The sequence below is a fragment of the Neoarius graeffei genome, chromosome 10, assembly GCF_027579695.1.
Source record: "Neoarius graeffei isolate fNeoGra1 chromosome 10, fNeoGra1.pri, whole genome shotgun sequence".
NCBI classification, from domain to species: Eukaryota; Metazoa; Chordata; class Actinopteri; order Siluriformes; family Ariidae; genus Neoarius; species Neoarius graeffei.
The window spans coordinates 70,715,338-70,734,569 of NC_083578.1; the positions used below are offsets into that span (position 1 = coordinate 70,715,338).

The window sequence follows — 19,232 nt, forward strand, 5'->3', positions numbered from 1 at the left end:
CCACATGCATGGGTCTAAGAGTGAGTCGAAGTGTGTGACGCTTTATTAACTCGGCATGTAATCGTATATCATTCAACGATAAACCGTGATACAAATTTATGACGATTCGAATCGGTGAAATAAAAAATGGATATTTAGGATGAATGAAATTTAGACTTAACCATTGGAAACACTCTTCTGGTGGTTAGATATAGTTTTATAAATGGAATATTAAATTTAATCATAATAATGTTTGTATATTACTTATTTTATTAGTTATATTATATATTTTATGAATGTTATAATGTAGATAAAGACTATTAGCACAAGTTTATACATATCTCCAATGAAAACCAGCATCAGCTGAGTGGTTCTTGTGTTTAATAAAGCTATCTAGCTATGTATCTAAAAAAAATGGATTGCGATTATTATCAGGTTGCATCATCGCTTAGTTTTTCCTAGCTGTAATTGCATTGTTTCGATGCAATAATGTACAATAGCAGAAAAACACATGACTTCACCTTAGGCGGAAGTAACACAGCTCTAATGTAGTGAAAAGGGAAAGCAGATCTAAAATGGGAACGAGCTGTTGTGTGATTGTACAAATAGATTTAACAAGAAATAAGAGCTCTCTTTTTCAGACTGCTGAAAGATAAAGAAAAGAGAAGAAATGGAGGTAATGTGCATAATTTATTTTTAAAGAAAAGGCCTATTTGTTACTAACTTTATTATTTTACTAACAGGAATATTTTAGTTAATAGGCGATTATATTTTACCCCAACCTTTAAAAATCTAGGAAAGTAATTATTGTTGGTTATTAAGAAAATGCTGATAACAAAAGTAGTTGTTTTTTTTTTAAAAGGAATATTTAAGTTGATAATTGTTTTTTTTAAAAATCGAATCGTGAACCCAATATCAGGAATTGAATTGAAAATTGAGTGAATAATTGCATGTCTACATTTAACTAGAGACATTTCCTCCTGCGGGGCGGCACGGTGGTGTAGTGGTTAGCGCTGTCGCCTCACAGCAAGAAGGTCCTGGGTTCGAGCCCCGTGGCCGGCGAGGGCCTTTCTGTGTGGAGTTTGCATGTTCTCCCCGTGTCCGCGTGAGTTTCCTCCGGGTGCTCCGGTTTCCCCCACAGTCCAAAGACATGCAGGTTAGGTTAACTGGTGACTCTAAATTGACCGTAGGTGTGAATGTGAGTGTGAATGGTTGTCTGTGTCTATGTGTCAGCCCTGTGATGACCTGGCGACTTGTCCAGGGTGTACCCCGCCTTTCACCCGTAGTCAGCTGGGATAGGCTCCAGCTTGCCTGCGACCCTGTAGAAGGATAAAGCGGCTAGAGATAATGAGATGAGATGAGATTTCCTCCTGCTTTCACTGCACTGCATCATTCATAGTAGTTACAACTTTAAACACATAACTGAATAATAACCCAGGAGTTGAAGGGGTTAAAAACCTGCAACTTCATCACAGATACAATGGTGACTCACATGCTATGTTTAGCAATTACCAACATTTTGCTAACAACATATCTATTTCTGTCTTCTCACCTGGCAGGCGAAAATAACACATCATAATATTTGCAGATGTGAAAATGTTTTACACTGTATACCACATCACATTTGAATTATATTTAATTTTTGATGTTTGCATGCAAAGTTTTTTGAAAAACTGGAGTAGTGTTTATAAAAAAAAAGGCTGTAAAAAAACTTTCAGTATGCAAATACAGTGTATTGCAAAAGTATTCATCCCCCTTGGCGTTTGTCCTGTTTTGTTGCATTACAAGATGGAATTAAAATGGATTGGGGGGGGGGGGGGGTAGCACCATTAGATTTACACAACATGCCTACCACTTTAAAGGTGAAAATTGTTGTTTTATTGTGACGCAAACAATAATTAAGATGAAAAAAAACCAGAAATTTGGAGTGTGTATAAGTATTCACCCTCTTTTCATATGAAACCCCGAAATAAGAGCTGGTTCAACCAATTCACTTCATAAGTCACATAATTAGTTGATTAAGATCCACCTATGTGCAATCAAAGTGTCACATGATGTCTGTATAAATCAGCCTGTTCTGGAAGGACCCTGACTCTGCAACACTACTAAGCAAGCAACATGAAAACCAAGGAGCCTTCAAACAGGTCAGAGACAAAGTTGTGGAGAAGTATAGATCAGGGTTGGGTTATAAAAAATATCCCAAACTTTGAATATCCCAGGGAGCACCATTAAATCCATTATAGCAAAATGGAAAGAATATGGCATCACTACAAACCTGACAAGAGAAGGCTGCCCAAGGGAGTATCTGTCCTTAGGATCACTTTAAGCTGTACACTCCACAGAGCAGGGCTTTATGGAAGAGTGGCCAGGAAAAAAAGTCACTGCTTAAGAAAACACGTTTGCAGTTTGCCCAACAGCGTGTGGCAGATTCCCCAAACACATGGAAGAAGATTCTCTGGTCAAATGAGACTAAAATTGATCTTTTTGGCCATCATGGGAAATGCCACGTGTGGCACAAACCCAACACCCTGAGAACACCATTCCTACAGTGAAGCGTGGTGGTGGCAGCATCATGCTGTGGGGATGTTTTTCATCTGCATTGACAGGAAAGCTGGTCAGGACTGAAGGAAAGATGGATGGCACTAAATACAGGGCAATTCTGGAGGAAAACCTGTTTGAGTCAGCCTGAGGTTTGAGACTGGGACGAAGGTTCACGTTCCAGCAGGACAATGACCCTAAACATACTGCTAAAGCTACACTGGAGTGGTTTAAAGGGAAACATTTAAATGTCTTGGAATGGCCTAGTCAAAGCCCAGACCTCAATCCAATTGAGAATCTGTGGCATAACTTGAAGATTGCTGTACACTAACGCAACCCATCTAACTTGAAGGAGTTGGAGCAGTTTTGCCTTGAGGAATGGGCAAAAATCCCACTGACTAGATGTGCTAAGCTAATAGAGACATACCCCAAGAGACTTGTAGCTGTAATTGCAGCAAAAGGTGGCTCTACAAAGGATTTACTTTTGGGGGGGTGAATACCTATCCACACTCCAGATTTCTGTTTTTTCATCGTAATTATTGTTTGTGTCACAATAAAACAACAATTTTCACCTTTAAAGTTGTAGGCATGTTGTGTAAATCTAATGGTGCTAACCCTCCAAAAATCCATTTTAATTCCAGCTTGTAATGTGACAAAACAGGACAAACACCAAGGGGAATGAATACTTTTGCAAGACATTGTACAAGGTGATGACTGAAGTGAGGCAACAATCTTAGATTGATTATTATTGAAAAAGGATAGACAACCAGTGCGTAAAAATAATTCATATGATGTGCACAAAGATGAGCAATGTGATGCCTGTAACTCTGATATTAAAATTAGTCATTCTCTACATAATCATCATCATTCATAACAGGCGACTAACCCCAGATTCTGACCAAAATAGTTCACATATCAATTGAAAGTTACTACTGAATCACATCATAGAAGATCTGAACTCATCAAATATCGAACGGTTGCTTTAAGAATCAAATTCATATCATGTAGTAGCAGTCTCAGTGGTATCATCAATTATTATCCATACAGGACACTTTTTCGATGGAATAAAAACACGTGTTCTATTCCCTTCTAGTGGGTTTCATTCATTTGGTTTGATAACATGCAATGTTGTTAGCAGATCGCTTATCCTACATGTATCACGTCACTCTAGCCAATGGAGAATGAGTGTTGAATATGGTTTATGATATTGCATGGTTGTCAAGACAACATGACGTCACACATCGGAGACGTAAAACTTCGGCAATAGCGAGCGACTGTGACAATTTGTAAATAAACATGGCCGCCAGGTTTTCTTCGCTAAACACGGAAGATTTGGAGAGACTTTTGAAAGCGAAAGACTCACTGAACACCCGAAAGGAATGTGTATGTATAATAATAATACATAATATTGGCTGGCTTTTTTTCATGGTATATCAGATATATTCCATTCAGCTAGCATGATACTGACCGAGTCAAAGACGACTCCATGCCAGCTAATATTATTTAAATATCAAATTGCCATCTTAAGAACCAAAATTGTATGGTATCACTTCATAGCAGGTTCCATGGTGTCATCAAATATCAAATCACTGCCTTTAGAATCAAAATAATATCGTACCATGTGGGAATCTGAGGTCTGCAATCCTATCAGATACGTCCTACATCATCATGCATCAAAACAGTACAGCCAAAGATTTCTGGTACGACTTAACACGGCGCTGAAGGCATCAAACCCTAGCAGCCATTTCCACTATACTGTCTTTGATTCAGACAGCTCGCGATAATTGGTCTCAAAGACACAAAGAGCCCTGCAGATAGATTTTACACTCACTCTCCGTGGACCTGCACAAGCTGCACACTGACCGTTATAACGGAGAGAAGCCTTTCTTTGTCCATCACCATTGAAGCTAATTGAGGAAGTTTTGTAATTGTACCCATTGCAAATTAAGCTCCTTAAATGAATGAGAATAAAATAATGGATGTAAAGAAATAATTTCCCCTTTCACATACAACATCCATTATTGTAGGAGTTAAAACAACATGGAAAAGATCTCATCTCATCTCATTATCTCTAGCCGCTTTATCCTGTTCTACAGGGTCGCAGGCAAGCTGGAGCCTATCCCAGCTGACTACGGGCGAAAGGCGGGGTACACCCTGGACAAGTCGCCAGGTCATCACAGGGCTGACACATAGACACAGACAACCATTCACACTCACATTCACACCTACGGTCAATTTAGAGTCACCAGTTAACCTAACCTGCATGTCTTTGGACTGTGGGGGAAACCGGAGCACCCGGAGGAAACCCACGCGGACACAGGGAGAACATGCAAACTCCACACAGAAAGGCCCTCGCCGGCCACGGGGCTCGAACCCGGACCTTCTTGCTGTGAGGCGACAGCGCTAACCACTACACCACTGTGCCGCCCCATGGAAAAGATTTAAAAAAAAATAATTCCCACTCAGTCTTCTAGAACGGAAAAGTAATAAATATCATGTATTCCCACCTGATTGTACTTCATGGAATGCTATGGAGCGCCAACCATGCGAGACCAGATATGACATATAATTCACGAGGCAGCAAGTCCATTATTATGAAAAGCCCAAGCTGAGACATTAGCTAGTTAGTGACATGGCACAAATTGAGCTGCAAGGCGTCTCTGTTGAGTGAGCTCTCTTCCTGTTTCTGGACATTTGTTTTGTTCAAGCAAAGGCTATTTGTAACATCTTTGCTGATACAATGGAACTTAACATATACAAGCTTACAAGCATGAGCCCTCAAACTACAATTCCCACATTACCACACACACACACACACACACACACACACACACACACACACACACACCTGCTTCACTTTCACTTAGTACTGTCCTAATTTAAATGCCGGCTTCTGTTAGCTTGTCTTGCGTTTGTTTTTATTTTCTATGCCGATACTCATTATGATCCTCACTTGTACGATCGTGTTTGCATACCTAGTGTTTTATTACTTTGATGATCCTGTGTAAATAAAAGGTTCCCGTGCTCACATCTGTCTCCACGAATCAACCATGATAAAAATATTAAGTGGAAATGTCAGAAACCTTCTCTTCATTTTAGAGAGAGAGAGAGAGAGAGAGAACACATCACTTATTACAGTATATTGTTATAACTTTAATTTTATATTAGTTACTTCTATCCGCATGATCAGCTATCCGCTTTAAAGGTAGACTGCCTTTCAGATTTTTCAAGTGTAGGTCATAAAAATAATTTTCCCTGACACCCAATTATTTTTGTTTAGTAGACCGGAAGCTATTGAATTCGAATCACAGACTTCCAATTTTATTTGTTTATTTTTTTAATAGAACAATTAATGAATTTAGGGCCATGTGACCCTAAATTCTCTGCTATTTTGTCCTGCTTCACCATGACCCAATTCAAGATACGACATCATGCATCACGTGGTGGGCTTTCCCCATCCGCGCAAGGCATTGTGGGATACAAATTTGAAACAGGAGAGAAAAATGGAGGACGTGAGTGTGTGAATGAAATGTGGAAGACTGACTACAGTAATGGAAAGTGAGAAGAAAAGACATTATGTCGCGAAGGAAAGGAAACGCAGGACCAAACTGTAGAATTATACCTGGAGGGTGGAGCACAGAAGCATGGCAGGCCAGAACTGAGTTCTCAATAACTCTTTATTTTAGCTTTTCAGCTTTTATCTTCACTCAGATATACACACACAGTGGGGCAAAAAAGTATTTAGTCAGCCACCAATTGTGCAAGTTCTCCCACTTAAAAAGATGAGAGAGGCCTGTAATTTTCATCATAGGTACACTTCAACTATGAGAGACAGAATGGGGGAAAGAATCCAGGAAATCACATTGTAGGATTTTTAATGAATTAATTGGTAAATTCCTCAGTAAAATAAGTATTTGGTCACCTACAAACAAGCAAGATTTCTGGCTCTCACAGACCTGTAACTTCTTCTTTAAGAGGCTCCTCTGTCCTCCACTCGTTACCTGTATTAATGGCACCTGTTTGAACTCGTTATCAGTATAAAAGACACCTGTCCACAACCTCAAACAGTCACACTCCAAACTCCACTATGGCCAAGACCAAAGAGCTGTCAAAGGACACCAGAAACAAAATTGTAGACCTGCACCAGGCTGAGAAGACTGAATCTGCAATAGGTAAGCAGCTTGGTGTGAAGAAATCAACTGTGGGAGCAATTATTAGAAAATGGAAGACATACAAGACCACTGATAATCTCCCTCGATCTGGGGCTCCACGCAAGATCTCACCCCGTGGGGTCAAAATGATCACAAGAACGGTGAGCAAAAATCCCAGAACCACACGGGGGGACCTAGTGAATGACCTGCAGAGAGCTGGGACCAAAGTAACAAAGGCTACCATCAGTAACACACTATGCCGCCAGGGACTCAAATCTTCTGCGTAGACCAGCCAGCTGTCGGCGGGGAGTTGTAGCGTGGCCAGCTGCGCCTCACCCGTTAGCAGGGGGAGGAGGCGCGCCGCGCGCTGTTCCACCAGCCAACCCCACGCCTCGGCTGCCTGCTCGAAAAGAGCGAGGAAGGCTTCGGGGTCGTCCTGCAGACCCATCTTCGTTAGGGTGAGGTGGGGCGGGTCCGCGGCGGTGGTGATCGGGGCCTCCGCCGACGCGAGCAGGTGCTAGAATGCCTGGCGATCTTCCTGTTGCGCCAGCACCAGGGCTTCGAAGCGCTGTTCTTGTTCCTTCCGGAGGGCGATCAGAACCTGGTGCTGGCTCTGTTGGGCTGTGGCGAGGGCATGGACCAGGTCCTGAAAGGGGGAGGATTCCATGTAGCCGTTCCCTTCTGCACTATCCCGGGTTTCGGCACCACTGTAGAATTATACCGGGAGGGTGGAGCACAGAAGCACGGCAGGCCAGAACTGAGTTCTCAATAACTCTTTATTTTAGCTTTTCAGCTTTTATCTTCACTCAGATATATATATATATATATATATATATATATATATATATATATATATATATACACACACACACACACACACACACACACACACGTGTTCTGGTCGGGAGAGCTCCCTTCCTCTGCGCTCCCTCTCCTCTTATAGGGCGCGGTCACTGGGGAAGACACACAAACACAGGTTAATTCCTGTCAGGTGCAGTGATTCTGCCACTTACCTTCCCTGACTCCGCCCTCCCTTGACAGACCGACACTTGACCACGCCCCTGCTGCCACACAAACTAATCAATATCGGCAGTCAGCGAGCACCTCGGTGTGATCAGCTGTTCGTTTAGCGACAGAATGATGGAACTGTCAGTGCACGGTCAAAGCTAAACCTGAGCATGCGCACACGGACTTCCTCTGTCTGCTTGACTGCGCGAAGTGAGCGATTTCATGCACATTATTTGCTCAGGAATCCTCTCAAATTAAATAACTTCCCAGCCACAGAATGGGCTGATATTTTGTGAGATATTACAGAAATAAACATATGTCACAATGACCAAATTTCAGAGGGAACTAAATTTCACAGGTTTTATGAAATCGAAAGGTCATCTAGCTTTAAATCTTGGCGTGTATTGCCTGCGGATACAGCAGTCCCACTGTATTTGCCGACTGTTCTCTTTGCTTGTTGTTTTGAGTTTGCAGCTGGTCACTTTACATTGAGGCAGTATGAGTAGTGCCATTAGAATATCACTACATCATTTACGTCACTGCCAGCAACATCATGACGGGTCACAATGCATAAATCTGATAGTTCCAATTCCCACTGGAGCTGTAACAAAAGATTTCTGTACATGTTACTGGGTTAGTGGGGGACAGATTAGCGTTTTGACGTTGCCATTTTGCTCCCATTCCAACAGGACGGCATTAGTGCATAAAAATGGAAAATCATTATATAAAATCTCATCTCATCTCATTATCTCTAGCCGCTTTATCCTGTCCTACAGGGTCGCAGGCAAGCTGGAGCCTATCCCAGCTGACTACGGGCGAAAGGCAGGGTACACCCTGGACAAGTCGCCAGGTCATCACAGGGCTGACACATAGACACAGACAACCATTCACACTCACATTCACACCTACGGTCAATTTAGAGTCACCAGTTAACCTAACCTGCATGTCTTTGGACTGTGGGGGAAACCGGAGCACCCGGAGGAAACCCACGTGGACACGGGGAGAACATGCAAACTCCGCACAGAAAGGCCCTCGCCGGCCACGGGGCTCGAACCCGGACCTTCTTGCTGTGAGGTGACAGCGCTAACCACTACACCACCGTGCCACCCTTGATATGTTGTTTCTGTACTATTTTCAATGAAATATAGGTTTTCCATGATTTGCAAATTATCACATTTTGTTTTTATTTGCAGTTTACACAGCATCCCAATATTTCTGGAATTAATTTAGCAACTCTCTGTGTTATTTGAAATTACAAATCTAGATTTGAAATCTAGAGACTTTGCTGTGCAGGTTTTAACAATTTCAGAAGAAGAAGAAGGCTTTATTTGGTACATGCACACTCAAGTACAGTGAAATTCATCCTCTGCATTTAACCCATCTGAAGCAGTGAACACACGCATGCACACACACACACACACACACACACACACACACACACACACACACACACAAGTGAGCAATAAGCGCACACATACTCAGAGCAGCCATGCTACAGCGCCCGGGAAGCAGTTGGGGGTTCGGTGCCTTGCTCAAGGGCACTTCAGCCCACAGCTGTCTCATATTAACCTAACCACATGTCTTTGTACTGTGGGGGAAACCGGAGTAGCCGGAGGAAACCCATGCAGACACGGGGAGAACATGCAAACTTCACACAGAAAGGCCCCTGGGCTCGAACCCAGAACCTTCTTGCTGTGAGGCAACAGCACTAACCCCTACACCACCCAATTTCCTGAGTGAAAACATGGTAATTATAAATGCAGGCAGGCTTTCGTCTAAACCGGGGAACGGGGCGCTGCGCCCTCTTACTCTCGACGTGCGCCCTCTTACCGAAATGCCGATTGAACCCCAAGTCACACTTAGGCCATGCACTTGTATGCTACTGCACAACATGCAATCTCTCAAAACGATCGTTTCTCCGTGAAAACATCCCAGCAACACCATGTGACAATGTGTCCTGATCATCAAATACGTTATAATTACTCCAAAAATATTCCAATCATAGTAGATACACCGCCAGACGGTGCAAAAACAATCCGAATTGGCGTTTTCCAGACTGAGGCGCCATGTTTGTTTACTTGTCGCGGCTGCTCTCACGAGATTTGACATGGGTTACATACAAGGTCAGCTGACTTGTAGAGCGAGATTTCTCGAGACTGAATGACCTTTCACCCACCGGCACGGGAGCTTTTGACAGAAGTAGTTCGCGAGTTGTTTTTGTTGACACTTGGGCATTTAAAGATGTCATCCCGCGGCACGAAACGGAAGAAAGCCGAAGACTGTCCGGGCAGAAGATGATTACTTCTTTCTTTTCAATGTTGAGAGACAATTTGTTACAATTTCCCTCTCAGATAGCCTCAGAATGTCCAATTGTAGCCTCAATTTTTCAAAGGCTTCGCACAGCGGGGGGGGGGGGGGGGGGGGGGGGGGGGGGGGGGGGGGGGGGTGACAACCGGCACCATCCCCCCCCCCCCCCCCCCCACTTCACTCCCTCACCATGGTGAGTGCCCTCATACTACATTTTTCTAGAAAAAATCCTGGCAGGCATATGCCAGCATCACCTCAGGCTTCTTTATTTTTTCTCTCTTTCCATTTTGCAGTTTGCGTTTTAATTCATCTCATCTCATTATCTGTAGCCGCTTTATCCTTCTACAGGGTTGCAGGCAAGCTGGAGCCTATCCCAGCTGACTACGGGCGAAAGGCGGGGTACACCCTGGACAAGTCGCCAGGTCATCACAGGGCCGACACATAGACACAGACAACCATTCACACTCACATTCACACCTACGGTCAATTTAGAGTCACCAGTTAACCTAACCTGCATGTCTTTGGACTGTGGGGGAAACCGGAGCACCCGGAGGGAAACCCACGCGGACACAGGGAGAACATGCAAACTCCGCACAGAAAGGCCCTCGCCGGCCCCGGGGCTCGAACCCAGGACCTTCTTGCTGTGAGGCGACAGCGCTAACCACTACACCACCGTGCCGCCTGCGTTTTAATTTTTTTTTTTAAATCCAATTTTAATCATTGCCAACTCTCGGTTTCTCACGGAGTTTCCCCAATCTCACACCAATTGTACTGTATTTATGGCTGCAGTTGGCACCATTCTCTCTGAAGGAAACCTTGTATGTCCAACATCCCCTAATCAGTGCTGCTCCTTATACTTCTTTGTATCATTCAAGGATTTCCTCAGTTCATTTTAATCCTGATAATGAAAGCCGTTGGTTTAACTAAAAGTTTCTCCTCGTGGAATCTTCGGGACTTTTGCCTTGGCTTTACACCTTTGGATTGCTCATTAGGGGTCTCGTTAGCCCAGGATTTCTGTAAAGCGGCTGTCTGACAGTCCCACGATCCACATTAAATGTGGGAGAAGACAGGCTCATCCCTCCATAAAAGGGGAGTAAGAGAGTGAAGAAAAGAATGAGCCAGAATGAGCCAGTGGAAAATAATAATGAAGACAATCTGTTTTGTATGGATCTGCCTACAGATCTGAGTCTCTGTGTGTGGAACAGAAAGAATATGAGTGTAGCATTGTTCTATCCGAGATACAGTATGTGCTTACAGTACATACACATGACGTGAGTGTGTAAACACTTTTCTTACTTGTATGTAGTGCTATGGTGTAACAAATCACCTTGATGTGTGTTTGTGTATCAGTGTTAAGTACAGACTTTGTACTCTTTATGTATGTTTTGTGTGTTGCTGCATGAGTGTGTGGGAGGAAATCTTACGACGCGTGGCAGCTGGTGGCCGACGCCATCGGGGAGAGAGCGAGCGGAGCGGGAAGCTGCTGTTGCCATGGCGACCCTGCCGAGTGGCTCAGAGTTGGAGAGTGTGAAGCCACAGCCAGCTGAGAAAGCGAGAGCTGAGAGAATGACAGAAAGACAGAATTTACATATGCAATGAACACACGTTTGTTCCATGAATAACAGCCATGAGCATATAAAAGCAGAGCGAGACTCTGCCGTTGGTGTTAAGACAACACCAAAATACAGCCAGCCCAAAGACGTAACCTGCTTTTTTTTTGTTTTAATTACATGATATTTCCCATGCCTTGTCTGCAACCTCATTTTTTTTTTTTTAAATTTTCCTATCCCTCGTCTTTCGTATTGTATCTATTAACAAAAAGATAAGCTTTATAAAACACAACCTCCTCCACACACCCACACGGCTGTGCACTGATATAGTCATCAGCTTCAGCAATCTTAATGGAGTCATTAATATAATGAATAATGCAGATCAAATGGAATCCGTTAGAGAAGCCTGCGAGTTCCACGCAGCTCGTTTCGGTAGTCGCACTTTTCCTCCTCAGAGCTGGAGTGCTGCAGAGGACCACAGAGACTTCACATCAGCAAAAGCACATTTCAAAACTGCACTTCCTTTCGAGGGCAGTCTAATAAAGCAAAGGTTACTGAGATGGTCAAATAGATATATATTCAGATCCCTGTGGTACCTTTATCTTCCCCCCCCCCTTCGTCCTATCTGTTAAAAATAAATACAAAGAGTCGGTGGAATGTGGGCAGTGTAATAATGAACTGGCCCAGCTCCATGGGTACAGGCCAGTTTCATTATTACATGGCTGAAGTGAGCTGCAGCCGAGGACTGTATATTAAGCAATGACTCTCTGGAGGTTTAAAATACCACTCTGGTGATTTCAGCTTTTTTCTGCTGATATGTGATGTCTGAGACAGAATCTCTGCCCTTTTGTTTAGTCATGGCGGAGTTTCAGGATCTTAAACAATGGCTACGTCTGTATATAAGAATGAAAAAAAAAAAACATTGGACGGTTCATTTTCAGTAGTGAAGAACGCAGGATCAACAACAACAAGTGCTACAGAGGACAACTAACTAACTAGCTTTATTTTCTGTGAGGGGGTCCTTTCCTTTAAATTCTCCTCCATCAGTAATTCCTCAGGATGTTCTGCTTTCATCCTACCAAGACGCATGATGCATGTTCTAATCTTATTAACTTACTAAGGAGAGAAATCAAAGAGAACTTGATGAGGAAAGTGTTTATAACTTTAAGTGACGACAGGAACTAACTTGTTAGCCACGTTATTTAATGTAATTATAAATGTATTAGGGCGGCACGGTGGTGTAGTGGTTAGCGCTGTCGCCTCACAGCAAGAAGGTCCTGGGTTCGAGCCCCGTGGCCGGCGAGGGCCTTTGTGTGCGGAGTTTGCATGTTCTCCCCGTGTCCGCGTGGGTTTCCTCCGGGTGCTCCGGTTTCCCCCACAGTCCAAAGACATGCAGGTTAGGTTAACTGGTGACTCTAAATTGAGCGTAGGTGTGAATGTGAGTGTGAATGGTTGTCTGTGTCTATGTGTCAGCCCTGTGATGACCTGGCGACTTGTCCAGGGTGTACCCCGCCTTTCACCCGTAGTCAGCTGGGATAGGCTCCAGCTTGCCTGCGACCCTGTAGAAGGATAAAGCGGCTACAGATAATGAGATGAGATGAGATAAATGTATTAACTACTTATTAACTGAGTGCCCAGTCTTTACCAGAAAATATCAGACCAAAGTCTTGACAGTACGGTACGTACAAAAAGACCGAGGTCTGATATTTTCCCATAAAGACTGACCAAGCGAGGTTAATAAGGAGTTTATTATATGAGTGATTCCACGCTTATGGGTACTGAAATGGGGACATGAACTTATTTTTAAAAATTCACCTAAAACCATTTCTTTTTTTACCATCAGGTCACAAAACATGTAATCTTTAATGAATGATATGTTAAAAGATAACTTTAATTTTCTGAGATGTAATAAAAACAGGGCGGCACGGTGGTGTAGTGGTTAGCGCTGTCGCCTCACAGCAAGAAGGTCCTGGGTTTGAGCCCCATGGCCGGCGAGGGCCTTTCTGTGCGGAGTTTGCATGTTCTCCCCGTGTCCGCGTGGGTTTCCTCCAGGTGCTCCGGTTTCCCCCACAGTCCAAAGACATGCAGGTTAGGTTAACTGGTGACTCTAAATTGACCGTAGGTGTGAATGTGAGTGTGAATGGTTGTCTGTGTCTATGTGTCAGCCCTGTGATGACCTGGCGACTTGTCCAGGGTGTACCCCGCCTTTCGCCCGTAGTCAGCTGGGATAGGCTCCAGCTTGCCTGCGACCCTGTAGAAGGATAAAGCGGCTAGAGATAATGAGATGAGATGTAATAAAAACATATTTATATGCCAAAGTCAGAACGTAACAGAAGTGTTGTGGACATATATATTCTCAATTTTAACAATGTAGAATTACTTTTTGAAACATAGGAAGGTGATGTTTTAGCAAATATAATTAATAAACATGTGTAGTAGAATAAACATACACATTCTTTCAATAAGATTAACATGGTATATAGCTAGATTGTAATTAATTTGTAACAGACGCGAGATGGACAATCGTAACAGAAGTAATGTAACAGACATCATTTTGGAACTCATACGCTTGACTTTGGCATATAAATATGTTTTTATTACATCTCAGAAAATTAAAGTTATCTTTTAACATATCATTTATTAAAGATTACATGTTTTGTGACCTGATGGTAAAAAAAGAAATGGTTTTAGGTGAATTTTTAAAAATAAGTTCATGTCCCCATTTCAGTACCCATAAGCATGGAATCACTCATATGGATTTTTTTTATTACTAAACTTGAAATAGATGGTCATTATAATGAGGCGTGACACTGCTTTCAGTCGCATCATACCTGTAATGTAGTTGAGTCACGCATGCAGAATAAACATCTAGCGGTTTCAAAACTGAATTTCTGTAAGCAATTAGCCGTCTCTGAATGCTCTTCATTGTTCATTTCTTGAGTAACTTGGTGACTCTTGTTTGTCTTTCGGCCGTTTTTGATTCCATTTTAATTTCTAATTAATCTTTTTTGTAGGTTTTTTTTTTTTTTGCAACATTGAAAGCCAGCGCCTTGGAAAGAAAGTCCATAATCACCCATGGGCATTACAGGAAACTTTTGCCTGCCAAGGAACCAATCAGAATGCACAATTTTAACAGAAGTAGCTCATCATGCCATATAACAACAAAGTATGATATGTCCATCCATCCATCCATCCATCCATCCATCCATCCATCCATCCATCATCTGTAGCCACTTATCCTGTACAGGGTCGCGGGCAAGCTGGAGCCTATCCCAGTTGACTATGGGTGAGAGGCGGGGTACACCCTGGACAAGTCATCAGATTATCGCAGCGCTGACACATACTGTAGACACAGACAACCATTCACACTCACATTCACACTTACGGTCAATTTAGAGTCACCAGTTAACCTAACCTGCATGTCTTTGGACTGTGGGGGAAACCGGAGCACCCGGAGGAAACCCACGCGGACACGGGGAGAACATGCAAACTCCGCACAGAAAGGCCCTCAGGCTCAAACTCAGAACCTTCTTGCTGTGAGGTGGCAGTGCTAACCACTACACCACTGTGCCGCCCAGTATGACATCTCACTCTTTAATAAATAAAAAATGGTCAGAATTAGGAAAAGAAATAAAACACTCTGGGATATGATGTTATGGGAAAATAATCAACTTTACGCTGGCATGATGCCTATTAAACATCCATCGGTAACCCATAGACTGTCCCTTATTAAATATAACACAGTTATATAACACAGAGTGTTAACACATTGTAATTCATTTTAAAGATTATTCAGTACCAGTCAAAAGCTTGGACACACCTTCTAATTCGATGGTTCTTCTTTACTTTTATTAATTAAAGGTCATTTTGTGTCTTAAAGTAATGATGGATGTCGTTTCTCTTTACTAAGGGTGTATTCAGACCAGGATAGTTCGATAGTTCACTTGCTTTGGTCCAAACCAAATGTTTTTTTTTATTTTTTCATTTCGGTGCGGTTCGCTTTCACACTGTACATTTTAGTAAGCGGACCAAAATCTGTCAACAAAGCCACGCGCCCTGAGGTCGTTCAGCTATTGGTCAGAGACGACACGCGCACAAAGCGTTAAGTTCAAAAGTAGTCATGGAGGCTTTCCGTGCTGTTATTCTTTTTAATGTCATCAAAGCTATATGTTTTTTCCAGTTTTTACTGTGTTCACAATTGTGCGATTACTATGCTGTTGTACAAGTAATTTATCAACGACGACTTCAAAGGGCAAGGCGGCTACGGAGGATAGCGCTGATGAGCGCACATCATGTTGTGACAGTTCTGGCTTTTCACGCAAGACGGAGGAGGTATGTGTCTGGATATTCGCCTTATCCATCGTAATAGATGAATTTCTTTTTTGCGTCGCTAGTACCGCCACTTTTTGAAAGAATGTCCCTGATTTTAATGTAGGTCTGACGGAGTTTCTTCACTTTTAGCCGACATTGTTCTAGGGAGCGCGTGAACCCCTTCTCCTTCATTTTCTCACTGAATATAGCAAAGACGTCGGCATTGTGTGTTCTCTCCAAAAGCTCAGATATGTGGACATCTGCCCGTATATCCACAAGGGTGCGCGTTTCTTCCTCGGCCCACGTTTGCCCCCTACTCATTTTTTGTACTCACCTACCACTGGTCTGAATGACTGAACGACTGTTGTAAGGTTCCCTTGACAACCGAAACAGTGTTTGCACTTTGCGGTGGAATGTCAAGACTCTGTTTCCCATAATGCTCGACAAACGACGGAAGCTCCCGAGGTACAAAAAAGCAAAACTGTCAGATTAGGTCCGGTCTGCTTTCACACCTCCAAAAGATCCGCACCAGGGTTCCTTTGGTCTGGACCGAGTCCGACCTTGCAGCTCGGTCTCGGTCCGCTTGTTTGGTCCGGACCAGAGTTCGGTGGTTTGTATTCAGACCAACCCAAAAGGTCCGGACCAAGGGAAATTTGGTTCGTTTGGTCCAGACCAAACAACGTAGGTGTGAATACGCCCCTAGTTGAGCGGTTCTTGACATAATATGGATTACTACAGTTGTGGAATCGGGCTATTTACTGTATTTTTTTATTATTTACTATTTATTTTTTGTTGCGCTCACATGCATTAATAAGGCAAGAAATTGCACTAATTAACTTTTGACGAGGCACACCTTTTCATTGAAAAGCATTCCAGGTGACTCCCTCATGAAGCTCGTTAAGATAATGCCAATAGTGTGTAAAGCGTCATCAAGGTAAACGCTGGATATTTTGAAGAATCTAAAATATGAAACATTTTTGTTCACCATATATGTTTCATATGTTATTTCATAGTTTTGAGGTCTTCTTTATTGTTCTACAATGTAGAAAATCATCAAATATAGAAAAAAAACCTATGAATGAGAAGGCGTATCCAAATGTTTGACTGGTACTCCATTTTAATTTAATATTGATGCAATACACTATATTGCCAAAAGTATTTGCTCACCCATCCAAATTATCGGAATCAGGTGTTCCAATCACTTCCATGGCCACAGGTGTATAAAATCAAGCACGTAGGCATGCAGACTGTTTTTACAGTTTGGAGCTGGCCCCTTCCTCTTCCAACATGACTGTGCACCAATGCACAAAGCAAGGTCCATAAAGACATGGATGACAGAGTCTGGTGTGGATGAACTTGACTGGCCTGCACAGAGTCCTGACCTCAACCCGATAGAACACCTTTGGGATGAATTAGAGCGGAGACTGAGAGCCAGGCCTTCTCGTCCAACATCAGTGTGTGACCTCACAAATGCACTTCTGGAAGAATGGTCAAAAATTCCCATAAACACACTCCTAAACCTTGTGGACAGCCTTCCCAGAAGAGTTGAAGCTGTTCTAGCTGCAAACGGTGGACAGACGTCATATTGAACCCTATGGGTTAGGAATGGGATGTCACTTAAGCTCATATGTGAGTCAAGGCAGGTGAGCAAATACTTTTGGCAATATAGTGTATGTCACACAGTGAACTCCACATTACAATCGATTTTAACGATGAAAACGGAACGAGATCATTTACATATGCAATGGAAACCAGAGAGTCTGAAATAAATGAATAAAATGTCACTTTGTATGAAATCACATTATATTGAAAGTCTTTACCATGTTTGCAATTTGCAGAGGTGGACAGTAACGAAGTACATTTACTTGAGTACACTTTGAGTATTTTTAAAAAATTTTTTTTGGAAACTTATGACTTTGACTTCACTACATTTGAAAGGCAAATATCGTACTTTTCACTCCACTACATTTCTGTCAAGCTCCTCGTTACTCGTTACTATGAAGTGGCTTTGACAGTGGATGTTTTTTCTTTTCTTTTCTAAAACGTGATTGGTTTTTTTCGCAGGTGACACTGAGAGCCTATCAGTAATCGCTAGGGTCACGTCATGTCCATAGACTGTAAAAAATCAAGTTCGATCAATATCAGCAGTATTATTTGAACACGATCAATTGATGGCAGAATGGAAGGAGGTGGTTCTTCTGGGGAATGCACGCACCCATGGCCATACCTAGAACCCATGTTTCAGTTTTCTGAAAGGATTAAAGATTCATTTCATTTTAAATGTTTGCCAAAAACGAACCACATCACAACCTACAAAAACTTGCCGTCCAACCTGCAGAAGCATACTGAGGTCTGTAAACATTTTATTCCAAGAGAAAGCTTGCAACGAAGTTGTCTGTGCTTTTAGAGCTAGTGGTAATGTTACAATAGCTATGTAGTCTGGTTAGTCAAATGACTTTCTATGGATGTGCCCGCCAAGTTGCCCTCGCCTTGTCCACGGCTAACGTTAACACATAGCTAGTTAACTTGGACACGATTAGTTAGCATGTAAAAAAGGAGTTACGCTAACATGAATAACGTTAACTTGTCTGACGTCCTTTCAGAAATATGTTTTAGCATAATCTTGCATAATAAACAGAATGTAGAAATCTTTCTTTTCTAGTAGCGTTAGCTATCCAATATGATTTTGAGTTTGAAAAGAGTTTGCTAGCATGTCAGGTGGAGTTTCACTGACTACTGTAGCTAGCTTAACGTTAAACCACCATGATGGCACAGCATGCGTTCATGTTGTGAATTCACATTTCTGTCTTTGGTAATGGCATTAGGTTTTGTAAGCGTTATGGCAATAATACAACGATGCATTGACAGAAAAATTTACTTTTAATACTTAAGTATTTTTAAAAGCAAGTAATTCAGTACTTTAACTTAAAATTTGACTGGACAACTTTCACTTGTATCGGAGTAACATTTGACCAGTGGGATCTGCACTTTGACTTAAGTAATGAAGTTGGATACTTTGTCCACCTCTGTCAATTTGTGTCTTTCTTACCCTATTCACTATGCTGACCTTTGTATGTATTATCTTCAAGATAAATAACTGATTAACATGTAAACCATTTAACAGGTTATGGAGACATAATATTAAAGTGACGGTGTTTATATTGTTATTCGAATTTAGCTATTCATTGTCGACTTCATCCTGTGCTCATCCTGAAACTCTCGAGTCTCTTTCAGTTTCTTGGAGCAAGTTGGTTAATCACAACACAGCAAGGCTCCAGCACTTCTCACAATGATGGATCGAAAACAGCTAACCCTTATCACTACGGTAACTGTCCCACTGTTATCGCTATGTTGTGGAGCCATCCATATGTCCACGTCTGAAAGAGCA

General features: G+C 42.4%; 1 protein-coding gene across 1 annotated transcript in view; it reads right to left on the reverse strand.

The window, feature by feature from the left end:
- Positions 1-19,232, reverse strand: part of nphp4 (nephronophthisis 4) — a 522,237-nt gene that overhangs the window by 174,197 nt on the left and 328,808 nt on the right. The window contains exons 12-13 of the mRNA XM_060932193.1: positions 11,411-11,541; positions 2,917-2,929 (exon numbers count right to left, since the gene is read on the reverse strand). Coding sequence (XP_060788176.1) covers positions 2,917-2,929; positions 11,411-11,541 — 144 coding nt within the window. The remainder of the gene's footprint in view (positions 1-2,916; positions 2,930-11,410; positions 11,542-19,232) is intronic.